This window comes from Athene cunicularia (genome assembly GCF_003259725.1).
Source record: "Athene cunicularia isolate RWA chromosome 9 unlocalized genomic scaffold, athCun1 chr9_part2, whole genome shotgun sequence".
NCBI lineage: Eukaryota > Metazoa > Chordata > Aves > Strigiformes > Strigidae > Athene > Athene cunicularia.
The window spans coordinates 1,151,007-1,164,776 of NW_020799111.1; the positions used below are offsets into that span (position 1 = coordinate 1,151,007).

General features: G+C 45.8%; 2 protein-coding genes and 1 long non-coding RNA gene across 3 annotated transcripts; all 3 read right to left on the bottom strand.

The window, feature by feature from the left end:
• Positions 1-248: 248 nt before the first annotated feature.
• On the bottom strand, positions 249-5,126 carry LOC113483661. The gene is made up of 3 exons (XM_026855382.1): positions 5,102-5,126; positions 1,623-3,097; positions 249-341 (listed from the first exon to the last, which is right to left on the bottom strand). The coding sequence occupies exons 1-3, from the start codon at positions 5,124-5,126 to the stop codon at positions 249-251; spliced, it is 1,593 nt and encodes a 530-aa protein (XP_026711183.1).
• Positions 5,127-6,560: 1,434 nt separating this feature from the next.
• On the bottom strand, positions 6,561-8,196 carry LOC113483643. Its single transcript, XM_026855360.1, has 2 exons — positions 7,988-8,196; positions 6,561-7,940 (listed from the first exon to the last, which is right to left on the bottom strand). The coding sequence occupies exon 2, from the start codon at positions 7,912-7,914 to the stop codon at positions 6,715-6,717; it is 1,200 nt and encodes a 399-aa protein (XP_026711161.1). The 5' UTR covers positions 7,915-7,940; positions 7,988-8,196; the 3' UTR covers positions 6,561-6,714.
• Positions 8,197-10,022: 1,826 nt separating this feature from the next.
• Positions 10,023-13,531, bottom strand: LOC113483645. Its single transcript, XR_003399071.1, has 3 exons — positions 13,201-13,531; positions 12,490-13,079; positions 10,023-11,892 (listed from the first exon to the last, which is right to left on the bottom strand). It is a non-coding gene; the product is annotated as an uncharacterized LOC113483645 (long non-coding RNA).
• Between the last annotated feature and the right edge of the window lie 239 nt (positions 13,532-13,770).

Sequence of the window (13,770 nt, forward strand, 5' to 3'; positions counted from 1 at the left end):
TCAATCTCCCTCCTTTTCTTTTTACTTAATAAATTCTTTTACTACTCAAACTATCCTACAACTCACTTCTATAAATTCGCGTGTTAGTAAAGTCTACTTTAGTCTTTTCAAACTCGGATTATGATATAAAGCCTCATACATAACTTGTAAACTTTTTGTAAGTCTCCAATTCCATATGTATAGCTACAGTAACGGTCAACAAAGCCACTACAGGCATCAGTAGAGTTACTACTGGGTGAAGGATTGTGTTAAGGATTCCAGTTTTTGTCGGTGGAGTCCACATCCTTCATCATCATGACATGATTTTTCTGGGCGTGATTCCAAGTCCAATCTTTGGGCTCCTGGGCACAGGCAAGAAGGATAATATTAAAACATATTAACAGTTCAAACTTACGGTTGATCATTTCGAGGTCTAAATCCAATGGCTTTTGTTGTTTATAAAAGTTTTTGTTTAAGTCTGAGTTTTAATGGTCCAGTTTCTGTCACCTCCCAGCACTGTTTAGGAGCCTTCTTGACCCTAGTATGATGTATCCATGACGTGTGTTCTTTAATTTTCATTGCAGTAAATGTCGTAAGCAGCACCTGGAATGGCCCCTCCCATTGTGGTTCCAACGTTTTTTTCTTCAAGAGACTTAACATACACATAGTCTCCAGGCTGTATATCGTGTACCGGTCCGTCTAACCCTCTACTGTGAGTTCCAAATACATGTTTCCCAATTTTGTTAAGTTGTTTGCCTAATGCTATCATGTATGAAGTCATAGTTTCCTCCCCAATTTGCACTGACATTCCCTTTTGCACCATGTAAGGTCTGCCATATAGCATTTCATAAGGGCTTAACCCCTCCTTGGCCCTTGGTTTTGCTCGTATGCGCAAAAGTGCCAGAGGGAGAGCCTGGGGCCAGGCCAGATTTGACTCCTGACTAAGTTTCACTATTTGCTGCTTAATCAAATTATTCATTTTCTCTACTTGGCCACTAGATTGGGGACGATAAGGAGTGTGAAGTTGCCAATCTATACCTAGATGGCGACTGATTTGCTGAACTACTTTCGAGATAAAGTGTGGTCCTTTGTCTGAGGATATAGTGGCTGGGACCCCAAAGCATGGAATTATTTCTTGTACTCATATTTTTGTCACTTCCCGGGCTTTGGCAGACCTAGTGGGGAATGCTTCTGGCCAACCTGAAAAGGTATCCGTTAATACCAGTAAATATCAATACCCCCTTTTCTTGGAAATTCTGAAAAATCAATTTGCCATTGTTGTCCCGGTCCATTTCCTTTTCTAATCTGGCCTTCTTCTAGAATGGGGGTATTCTTAGGATTAGTCTGGAGGCAAAGGTTACACTGTTGAGTCACCTGTCTTACTATAGTATATAAATTTCTAGCTCTAATATTCTTAACCAAATATCGGTATAGGGCCTCCGCTCCCCAGTGCCCTTTCTTGTGTTCCTCTTGTACCAGGTGTCTAGCTAAACAAGAGGGAATTACTACCTTCCCTTGGGGAGTGATGGCCCAACCTTCTTCATTATATGATCCTTCCAGGTCTGTAATTAACTTTTGATCCTCTTTAGTTTACCTTCTGGGATGATTTGCCCATCAGGAACTAAAACTCCCTCTATTTTTACCTCTCTTTCGGCTGCTTGTTTTGCCTCTCTGTCTGCCAGTACATTTCCTTTTTCCAAATCCGAGTTCACCTTTTGGTGGGCCTTAACATGCACGATTGCCACCTTTCTTGGAAGTTGTACAGCTTCTAGCAGTTCCAGAATTTCCTTCCCATGTTTGATGTGTTTCCCTCGTGAGTTCAACAGTTCTCTTTCCCTCCAGATTGCTCCATGAGCATGGACTACCCCAAAGGCATACTTTGTGTAAATATTCACTGTCTTGCCTTGGGCTAGTCCTAAAGCACGAGTCAGTGCGATTATCTCTGCCTTTTGTGCAGAGGTATTCGCAGGCAGTGGTCCTGATTCCAGTATTTCTTGGGTGGTAGTAACAGCATACCCAGCATACCTCTTGCCACTCGAAACATAGCTGCTTCCATCCGTAAACCAGTTCTCAGCATCTTCCAGAGGGGCATCCTTCAGATCTGTGCGGCTTGAGTATGTTGCCCCAATGGTCTCCAGGCAATCATGTTGCACTGGTTCTCCTGTGTTTCCACTCAGGAAAGAAGCTGGGTTAATAATGTTAGTTACTACAATCTCCACATCATCTTGTTCTACTAATTCCGCCTGATATTTTAAGAACCTTTGGGGCGAAAGCCAATGTCCCCCTTTAATTTCCAATACTGCAGACACTGTATGAGATACAAATACAGTCATTTTCTGGCCTAAAGTGAATTTTCGTGCCTCCTGTATATTTAGGATCACTGCTGTAACTGGTCGTAGGCATCCAGGCCAACCTTTATCAGTTGTATCTAGTTGCTTGGAGAAATAGGCGACTGCCCGACAATACGGGCCTAAGTCTTGTGCCAGTATTCCCAATGCAATTCCCCGTTTCTCATGTGAAAAGAGAAAGAATGGTTTACTTACATCTAGGAGTCCCAAAGCTGGAGCTGACATCAGAGCCTTTTTTAACAGGTCAAAGGTTCGTATAGCCTCCTTATTCCATTGGAGATTTTTCTGTTGAGTGGTGGTTAGTGCATATAAAGGATTAACAAGCAATCTATAATTATAAATCCATAGTTTGCACCACCCAGTCATTCCCAGGAACGTTCGCAGTTCTTTCACTGTCTGTGACCTCGAAGTCTGATAAATTGCTTCTTTCTGAGCTTGTCCTAAGGTTCTCTTTCCAGCACTGATTTCGTAGCCCAGATAGATCACTTCACTCTGCACCACTTGGGCCTTCTTTTTAGACACCCGGTAGCCCTGAAGTCCCCAAAAAATTAAAAGTCTTACCGTCCAAGCCATACAGGTTTCTTTCGTCTTGGTGGCAATCAGGATGTCGTCTACATATTGCAACAGCCTTCCCTCTTCAGGTGGGGTTGGGGCTTCCCACAATTCGAGGTCTTTTGCTAGCTGGTTACTGAATATAGTGCGGCTGTTCTTCAATCCTTGTGGCAGCACCGTCCAGGTTAACTGGGTCTTCCGCCCACTCCTAGGATTTTCTCATTCAAATGTAAATATTTTCTGACTGGCTTCAAGGAGAGAGAGGCAAAAGAAAGCATCCTTGAGGTCTAAAACAGTAAACCAGATTAGCTCAGGAGTTAATTGTGTTTACAAAGTGTATGGGTTTGCCACCACTGGGTGGAGATCTATTTATTAATCCTATTTGTAAAAATTTTTTTTATAACTGGCTGGATCCCTTCCCGATCTTCCTTTTAAAGGGTATTGGTTAATTCTTACCAGTTGTTGTCCTTCCTTACGTTTTACCTCTACGGGTGAGGTATTCTTTGCCCTTCCAGGCGTGTCAGTGGCCCACACTCCGGGATACACTGGATTGATAATTTCCTCACTGATTTCTCCTCTTGTGGGGATACTAGTTAGGGACAAGCTCATGATTTGTATAAGTTCTTGGTTATTTACCTCCAGAGTAATCTCTCCATTGTTAAAGGTAATAGTTGCTCCTAATTGTTCTAGTAAGTGTCTTCCTAGGAGCGCTTTTGTGGAGTAAGGCAAATACAGAAATTTGTGTATGCCTAACTGCTTTCCCAGTTTATATTTCAAAGGTTTGTAAAAATAAGCCTTTTCACTTTGGCTAGTAGCTCCCTTATAACCTTTTCCAGGAAAAGCACTAAAGGATCTTATGGTGGAACTAGTCCACAGTCCCTCTGCCACCCCGGGTGATTTCGGAGGGTAAAGAACATGTCTGCGTAAAACACCTCATCCCACTTCCCTTCCCTCTATAAAAATAACATTAATTATAAAAGCGTGTTATAGTCTAAGGTCCCATTTAGTGGCCATTTAGCTTTTTCTTCTAGTTTGTAAAGTGGCCACCACTGGTTACAATATTTAATCAGGATTTTCTTGATCACTGTGCTTCCTCTCCCTGCTATGTCTTTCCAGTGCGTGAGTATGCAATCCAATGGGCTTTTCTTTACAATTTTCCCCTGCTTATTTCCCATTATTATTCCTTCTTCCCAAAATCCTTTCTCTCCACTTATAGCACTTTCTACACTGTCTTTTAACCTTTTCCCACTCTTCCTCCTTCACTTCCCAAAGTTCTGGTATCTTATGACTTCGTCCACACAATAATTATCGACTCCCGTCTTTCGACCGAGAGGTCTAATGACACTGCTTCTTCCCAGCACTCTGCACACCTTGACCTCCTCTTATCAGATGCATAATACCACTTACATCGACAATCTATGCACTCTGCTAATACCCAAGCTTGATGAAAATTAATAAAGGTAGGAGCATAGGAGCACAGAGAAAGCAGGGGATTCTCCCACGAACCCAATCTGGTACTACCAGTTACCCAGAAGGAGCTGTGTACAATCCTTCTAGCAGGTATAAATCATTTCCCCGTGCTGACCATTCGTTCCTTCTACACAAATAATCCGACCAAATCTAACCCAAACTGACAGAGAAGGGATTCACTTTCCCATCTCCGGCTCATACAATGTTTTCACAAGACATACAAGGACAGTGTATTATTTAAACAGACATAAACTTCTCATTTATCTTGCAGCAGCTGCCTCTCACTCACACAGCAGCGGCAGCGTCTCACTCACCCTGCCCCTGCAGGCACACAGACACACAGCAGCGGTTGGTCTCACTCACACCACACAGGCACACAGACACTTACAGGGCCCACCACACTTTCCACTCATACCCCAAAATATACCGAGTTTAAACAATCACCAAATCCGTTTGTAACATGTATCATAAACCGTTAACAATTTAGTCAGTTCAAAGCCAGTATATCCACAATTAGTGCACTATACAATGACCTGAAGCAAGATCCTGCAGGTGACGGTAATTACCAGTACCCTGCCCAAAATGCAAACTGCCTCTTATATACCAGTCATCGGTAGTTTGCCCCAAAAGATCTTACTTTCCCGCGGATTCCCAAAGCCAAAACCAAATGGGTATACCCCCCCTCGGGACTGAGCCGTGCGCCAGATGTCTCTGTGCATCTTACCAGCAGCCTGTTACCCTTGTAAACATACCTCTGTCCGCGAACCAGATGGTCATTGTCTGCTCCCGCAGTGGACAGCTGGGAGCGGAGTTCCTCCGAGAAGAGCTCGGGGTGCACCTAGGACGTCCACCCTCCAGCAGTGTCCAGGCAGCCAAGCAAAGGTAGGTCCCATCTAGGGTGCCAAGATGTTTTGCAGAGAAATTACTCTATAACTTTGGAGTTATAAAGTAGGTATGTTTATTCAGTGCTGGGCACATGGGGGATCGCTCCACCAGAAGCATGTGCACCGTTTGCAGCTCCTGTCCGGCTTATATGTTACAAAATAGTGCATATTCATAGAACGCCTATACATATAGATAGTCTACCCCCGCCTCCCCTCGCTTCTCATGGTAATCAGGTCTCCTCCTCTTGCGCCTGTGTGATGAGCTCTTCAAGCTCCAGGCTGGGGTCGCAACTTCCTGGGGAGGGGTCGTAAAGATGAAGTACTTCTTCTTCCTCGCTGATTAACTTTTCACCCTGTCGCTCTGCGCAGCCTCAGTTGTTCTCTGGCTTTTGTCCAGATTGCCAGGCCAGTTTATGCTGGTGTCTGGGTAGTCTGTTGCTGGTACCCACAACTTCAAGGACTCGGGGAGACTTCTCTTTGGGCTAGGAGATAGTCGCCTAGCAACGTTATCAGCACTTGGTATGTCTTTTTTGAACAGTCCCATATGCCTCCCCTTGTTTTTGCGCAAGCCTTGCACCATCAATCTAAGATTGTTTAGACACCCCGTCTCACACTCTTAAGATTTTCCCATTCAAATGCAAATATTTTCTGACTGGCTTCGAGGAGAGAGAGGCAAAAGAAAGCATCCTTGATGTCTAAAACAGTAAACCAGATTACCTCAGGAGTTAATTTTGTCAACAAGGTGTAAGGGTTTGCCACCACTGGGTGGAGATCTTCTGTTATTTTATTTATTGCTCTCAGATCCTGAACTATCCTATATGACCCGTCGGGTTTCCGGACAGGTAATATGGGAGTATTAAAGTTAGACTCACACTCCTTTAATAATCCTATTTGCAAAAACTTTTCTATGACTGGCTGGATCCCTTCCCCATCCTCCTTTTTTAAAGGGTATTGTTTAATTCTTACCAGCTGTTGTCCTTCCTTAAGGTTTACCTCTACGGGTGGGGCATTCCTTGCTCTTCTGGTTATGTCAGTGGCCCATACTCCAGGATATACTTGGTTGATGATCTCCTCACTAATCTCCCCTCCTGTGGAGATACTGGTTAAGGATAAGCTCATGATCTGTATAAATTCTTGGTTGTTTACCTCCAGAATAATCTCTCCATTGTTAAAGGTAATAGTTGCTCCTAATTGTTCTAGTAAGTCTCTTCCCAAGAGCGCTTTTGGGGAGTTAGGCATATACAGAAATTTGTGTATGCCTGTTTTCCCAATTTATACTTCAAGGGTTTACAAAAATATGCCCTTTCACTTTGACCAGTAGCTCCCATTACCATAACATAATCTTTCTCTAAGGGTATCAGATCCATATTTAGAACCGAATATGTTGCTCTGGTGTCTACTAAAAACTCCACTTCCTTTTGTTCTTTCCCTAACTTTATTGTAACCAGCGGATCCGCTAGGGTAGATTCCCCAGGTCCCCATCATTGTTTGTTTAAATTGGCTAGCATCTGCTGCTTTCGGTGGCTTCCTCCTTTCCCTTTATTTTTCCATCTCCCTGGACATTCGCTTTTCCAATGTCCAAATTCCCTACATATGGCACATTGATTTCTTTTAAGTGGGGGCAGTTCCGATCTTTTCTGCTCCCCTTCCTTGATCACTGCAAGAATTTTCTTATGCCCTTTCTTGTAGTCCTCCTCCCTATTCCAGAATACTCTCCATGCCTCCTCTAATAATGTCTCTAAGTTCCTTCCCCCAGGAGGAGGTATCTTCTGAAGTTTTCTCCTAATATCCCCTGTGGCTTGCTCTAGGAACAGAGAAACCAAATGTTGTATCCCTGCCTCTGAGCTCGGGTCTAAGGGAGTGTTGCGGCGCATTGTATCCCTCAGCCGATCCAGGAACTCTGATGGGGACTCAGATGGACCTTGTTTGACTTCATAGAGTGCTGACCAATATATTGTTTTAGGGATAGCCCTCTCCATTCCCTTTGCAACCCACTCGTGGTATGCTCGTAATCTTTCCACATGTGCAGACCGATTGGGATCCCATTTCGGGTCATCATGTAGGGGAAGGAACTCCTTATAGTCTCCCCCAGTAGCCCTATAGTGATCCTCTGCCAGATTTTGTGCCGTCTTTAAAACTAGCTGTTTTTCAGTCTCAGTTAAATGATCCAGTAATAGCTGCATGTCCTCCCAGTCAGGGTTGTGTTGCCTTATAATAAGCCGAAAATGCCTGGTCACGCTCTCAGGGTCATTTCGGTAATTTTTAGCTTTCTTTTCCCACGTCTCTAAATCAAAGGTAGAAAATGGCACCTTTATCAGCATAGTGCCCTGGGGTCCCACCGCCTCTCTGAGGGGTGCTTGGAGGGCTTTGGGAGCTTTTTCCCGCGTCCGGGAGGAGATTGGGCTATCCGGAGAAATGGACTGTTCCTCTGAGTCCTCATCTTGTTCCTGGGACTGAGGAGGGGGTTTAAATAAGTCCTCCGAGCTCTGCTCTTTCGCCCTTCTAGTTTTATCCATTCTTGTACACCTCTGTCCAATGCTGCATGATGAGCAGCACCTCTTTAATTTCCCTTTCATCTCTCCCTTATAATCCTTTTCCAGGGCAAGCACTAAAGGGTCTTGTGGTGGAATTAATCCACAATCCCTCTGCCACTCCGAGTGATTCCGGAGGGTAAAGAACATGTCTGCGTAGGGCACCTCATCCCACTTCCCTTCTCTCCGTAAAAATAACATTAATTGCAACAGCGTGTGGTAGTCTAAGGTCCCATTCGGTGGCCATTTAGCCTCCTCTTCCAGTTTGTAAAGTGGCCACCACTGGTTACAATATTTAATCAGGATTTTCTTGCTTTCCGTGCTTCCCCTCCCCGCTATGTCTTTCCAGTGAGTGAGTATGCAATCCAATGGGCTTTTCTTTAAAATTCTTGCCTGCTTATTCCCCATTATTATTCCTTCTTCCCAAAATGCTTTCTCTCCACTTATAGCAATTCCTACACTGTCTTTTAACCTTTTCCCACTCTTCCTCCTTTACTTCCCAAAGTTCCGGTATCTTATGACTTCGTCCACACACAAATTTAATATTTGTCGACTCCCGTCTTTCGACTGAGAGATCTGACGACACCGCACAGTACCACTTACATCGACAATCTACGCACTCTGCTAATTACCTATGCTGGGTGAGAATTCCCTTACCGGGGGTAGGAACACAAAGAAAGCAGGGGGTTCTCCCACGGACCCGGGGGGTATAATCGGCTGGTTGTTCCCACTCTAATGCTACCAGCTGCCCAGAAGGAGCTGTGTACAATCCTTCTAGCAGGTATAAATAATTTCCCCGTGCCGACCATTCATTCCTTCTACACAAATAATCACTAGATTCCAACCCAAACTAACGGAGAAGGGATCCGCTTTCCCGTCTCCGGTTCATGCAATGTTTTCACAAAACATACAAAGACAGTGCATTATTTAAACAGATAGAAACTTCTCATTTGTTTTGCGGCGGCTGCCACTCACTCACGCCCTGCAGGCATGCAGACACACAGCAGCAGCGGCTCTCACTCACACGGCAGCGGCTGCCTCTCACTCACGCCCTGCAGGCGTGCAGGCACACAGACACACAAGCGCTCTATCACACTTAAAGGGCCCGTCACGCTTTCCACTCACACCACAAAATATGCACAATATGAAACAACAACTAGGTCCTCCGTGTAGCATATATCATAAACCATTAACAATTTGCTGTAAGTTCAAAACCAGACAGAATCTCACAAGTTTCAACAAGTTGCAACAAGTACCAATCCCGAGGTGGTCAGACACTCCCGTGAACCCCAATACCCACTTATTCAGTCGGTCGAGGTGGCCAATGACACTCCATAAACCCCGAGTCTCGATATTCCTTTCGCGGTTTCCCTTGGGACTATGCTGTGCGCCAGACGTCTCTGCGCGGCTTACCAGCAGCCTGTTACCATTTAAACATAACTTTGTCCGCGATTCCGATGGTCCTTGTCTGCTCCCGCAGTGGACAGCTGGGAGCGGAGTTCCTCTGAGAAAGCTCAGGGTACGCACTTAGGACGTCCACCCTTCAGCAGTCCGGCAGCCGAGATAGTCCCACCTGAGGTGCCAAGATGTCTTGCGGAAAAAAACCCAACTCTACAACTGTGAAGTTTTAAAGTAGGTATGTTTATTCAGCTCTGGGCGCATGGGGGATCGCTCCACCACAAGCATGCGCACCCTCTGTAGCTCTTGCCTGGCTTATATATTACAAGGTATTGCATATTTACAAAACACCTATACATATACATAATCTATCCCTGCCTCTCCTCGCTTCTTATTGTAATTAGGTCTCCTCCCCTCTGCATCTGCGCGATGAGCTCCTATGGTCCTGGGCAAGGGTTGCAGAGATGAAGTATCTCCTCTTCCTCGCCATTGAACTTTTCACCCTGCCGCCTTGCAAGTCTCTCTTGCTCCCTGGCCCCTGGCCCAGCCGCCAAGCCAGTTTGTGCTGGAATTTGGGGTAATTTGTTGCTGACACATACATGTTTAAGGGAGGAAGGGGAGACTTCTATTCAACCAGAAGATAGTAGCTTGGCAACCGGAAGATAGTAGCTTGGCAACACAATCAGCACCCGGCATGTCTACGCTCACAGCCCCCAGCCTTGCACGGGCCTAAAGTTTGATCTTGCTACATCCCCTAAACTTCCCATATCACACTGTGAGCAGTGGAAATTGCTCCTTATTTTGGCATTTCAGCTGTAACCAGTGACTAGATCTGTCAACATGGCAAAGCGCTAAAACCTGGACTGCAACAGCACAGCAATGCTGTGGTGCCACTTCTGTCTTGGTGTAAGGACGGTGTGTAAAACAAAGGAAAGAAATACCAACAGAGCTCCTGCACAGGAATGAAGAAGCATCTGAAGAAAGAAGCCTTCCACGTATCTGGTGGCATTTGCCTCCTCACTCATAATTTTGTAGGCTTCACAGTAAATTAAATACTTGTTCTATGTAATTGGCTATCAGGACAGCAAGCTGGTCTGATGAAATTAGCTTTTAATAATATAACAGTTTGCAATATAAATAACTTGCATGTTCTCGATTTAATGCTTTGTATGTTTTAGCTTGACATGATGTAATTTTAAGCTTTTGTTTATTGAAGTGGCCCAGTTTGATTTCCTTTTGCTGTGGATGGCATTCTTGAGAATTCATATTTGTTGGTTTTGACGGGTCTAGGCTGTCGTGAAATCTCTCGCCTTGGTCAGATCACCAGAGCTACATGATGTCCCAGGGTGGCTTTGGGAACACTTGCTGTGGTGTCCATACAGCTCTCCAGTGAAACAGTGCCAGTGTCAGTGTGATCGTACAGGAAAATTGCTGCAGGTAGAAATTGTAGGTAGCAGGAGCTTTCCTGGAAGCCCTCTCCAAAGCTTTTTCCCAGAATTTTTGGAGAAGCTCTTCTGTCAACTTGGCGCAAAGAGCACCCCTGGAGTGCTCATCTCCTTCACTAGATCTGGCAGTGTCTTGTAGACCCTGGTGTTCTTTGGCTGTCTCTCCAGAGGGGCTGAACTGGATGCTTCCCAGAGAGAAAACTGAGCCTGTGACGGAGCCTGCATAGGTCTACGGTGACACGCCTGCCTCCATGATGACAAGATTTTTTCATTAGCTCTTACCAAACCACAGCATTTCCTGCCAACATCTAAACAGTGATCCCATCTGGTGTTGCTGACCCCGGAGCACTGACAGTTGCATGGAGGGAATGGTCTGTGGGTGGAATAGCTGCTGGAGAGCTGCCATGAGGAGACCGTCCTCTGAACCACAACATGACCAAGCTTGCCATGACACTAAGTTACGTTGGAGCAGTTACAGGAACAACTTGCCGCCCAGAAACAACTGCTGAGACTTTCTCAACCAAGTGGGGCTTTCCCAAGAAAGCTGCCCTTCCCTGCCACACACCACGCAGGAGGAGAGGGAGCAGAGCCCATCTCCAGGAGTGCTGACCACCTGTCTGATGATACCAGGAGGATAAAACAGGTTCTCCAAATGCCTCCCCCAAAGCCATCCTGCTCCTTCCACCCCATTTAACAGCTCTTCCTAACCAGGATGGTGCTCAGTAGGGACCTGCAGGTACCACCATTGCAAGTGGGGTAGCATCAAGAGAGGTGGTGCTGGTTGACCACCAGGTGCAGCAGTGAGGCAGCCTGCTGCCTGCACTCCGGAGGAGGGTGTGTGTCTGGGTGCTGCCATCTGCACAGGGATGGCAGCAAGTACCCTGTGGCCAATGGAGAAAGGAACCACTGACACCCATGACAGCAGGCACCCCACGGGTGATGGTGGTGTCAAGCATGTAGAGCAGTGTGGAGGTGTGATGGCTACTGGCACCAGGGTCATGTGCTGATCCTAGCAGCAATGATGACACTCAGGATTACTAGCAGCAGCACTTCTTGTCATCATCAGTGGCAGCTCCCAGCTCCTTCAAACTCCCTTTGCTGTGACTCACACACCAACAGCAATCCCACAGCATGTCCAGGGAAGGTTTGGTTCAGTAGCCAGGATGCTCGGGAGTTCAAAATGCCTCTTTCTGAAGCTTCTGTGGGCATTGCAAGTAAGTCGTGAGACCCTGCCTGGAGGAATCACAGGTCACAGCAAAAGCTACTGATCAGAAAAAAAGCTTTTCTGAAATGAGAAAATACACATAAGGATTATGTGAAAAAAGTAGCTTTCCTGAACCCTCCACAAAGCAATTAAACAAGCGGTAATAGGTTCATTGTATAAAACACTGATACAGAGCTGGGAAGAGAATGTGTGGCTACCACATAGTGCAGACCAAACTGAAAATACTCTAGATAGGAGCCCAAATGTACAAAGAGCTTTTCACTCTTTTGCTCATGTGGATTAACAAGCAAGCTGGACCTCACCATGGCTGAGTATAAGACAAGCTGAGAGCCTGGGGAGCTCATGGTGGGGAGATCCAATCTCTGCACCAGAGCCTTGCAAGATCTGTTAGGCGACACTGCAGGGCTGCGAGTGGGAAGTGGACGTGCCAGTGACTGTAGGTGATCCTATGCAGCCTGACGAGGCCCTGTGGTCCCAGACCTCCGTGGTTCTTTTGCTCTTCTCTCCAAGCTGGTAATTTAATGCACTTTACAAGTCTATATGCATTATTTAAGCTCTTTCCTTTTTAAAAGACTGGGGAGGAGGTTTGCCTGAGATTATTACTGATACTACTTACAATATTAAACTGGGGATTAAAATCAATTTTATTTAATTAACCTGAATGAAACAGTCTTTTGTGCATGTTTCAGTTGCAGGACAGGTGTCAGAGCAGAGAGAGGAGGATGTGTATGTTTAAACTGACTGAACTGTACTTTTGTCAGTAAGATGAGTACGAAAATATCTCTCTGGCACCTAGAGAAGATTCCTTAATCCACTTAGCCTGTTTCAGGGTCAGGCTTTGCTGCTGACAGTGCAGCTAAGCATGGCTGGGGGTGGGATTGCGCAGCCAGGCAGTTGAAAGCATGCTAGGGAGTTTCCATATTTCATTGGAAGCGAAAGCAGCCTAGGATTTGGAGAACAAAAGTATGGCAAAGCTGTGTACATTGCTGCTCCTCCCACGACACCGAGGATTCGCTGCCTTCACTGACACACGGCCCAAGTGGCCAAATCCCAGGTCTCAGCAACCACCTCACACCAGCTGACCTATGGACAGCTGCACACAGAAAAGTCGAGAACTCCAAAAATCGCTTCAATTGCCTCCAAGTTATTGTATATCCAGCTCAGAAAACACCAGGGCCACACCTGCGCCCGGGCCTCCCCGTCTGAGGCCCTGGCTAGCTGTCCATGGGTGTGACAGCAGCTCAGTGCTGAGAGACAGAGAGAAGAAAATGCAGAATGATGATCTGCCTAACCTGCTTATCCCGCATTTTTCCTGAAAAGTGTGTGCCCATTGAACCCAATAAATGCATCTCTTGGTCCTTCTCTTACCCAGAAGTGTGGCAATAAGGAAGGCAGGGAGCTCAGTGCCACCCATCTCCTCTCCCTGGCGCAAGGCCATCACCGACCACCGCAACCAGGGGTTCAGGTCCAATGTCTTTGAACCACTGCACCGAAACACCAGCGTAAACAAGTAAATAACCATCAGCTCCCCTCTTGCTGTTGTTTCTGTTGCTGAAGAAGGCAGCAACATGCAGAAAAACACTGAGAAATGCTGCATTCACCCCTTATTTTGGACTGTAAGCTAATCACACTGCTTCTCCAGGCTTTTTCATTTCTGCTATCCCCACTCCTCCGTGGAAGCTGCGTGTTGGAGGCCCTAAAGATGGAAAATGGAGACACACCACAGCAATTTTATTGCAAAATGGGATGGAGGACTGGCCTTGGGGCTCCTGGTGCTGGTGCGGTCAGCAGTGCTACCTGTATTTTTATATATTAATATAGAAGGTGGTGTGGAAAGATGTATGTATATTTGATTTATGCACACTTCATACATAGATAAAGGGGTAGACGTACTCCCGTGTAAAGTGAGATATATGTCCATAAAGGTATAGCTATACG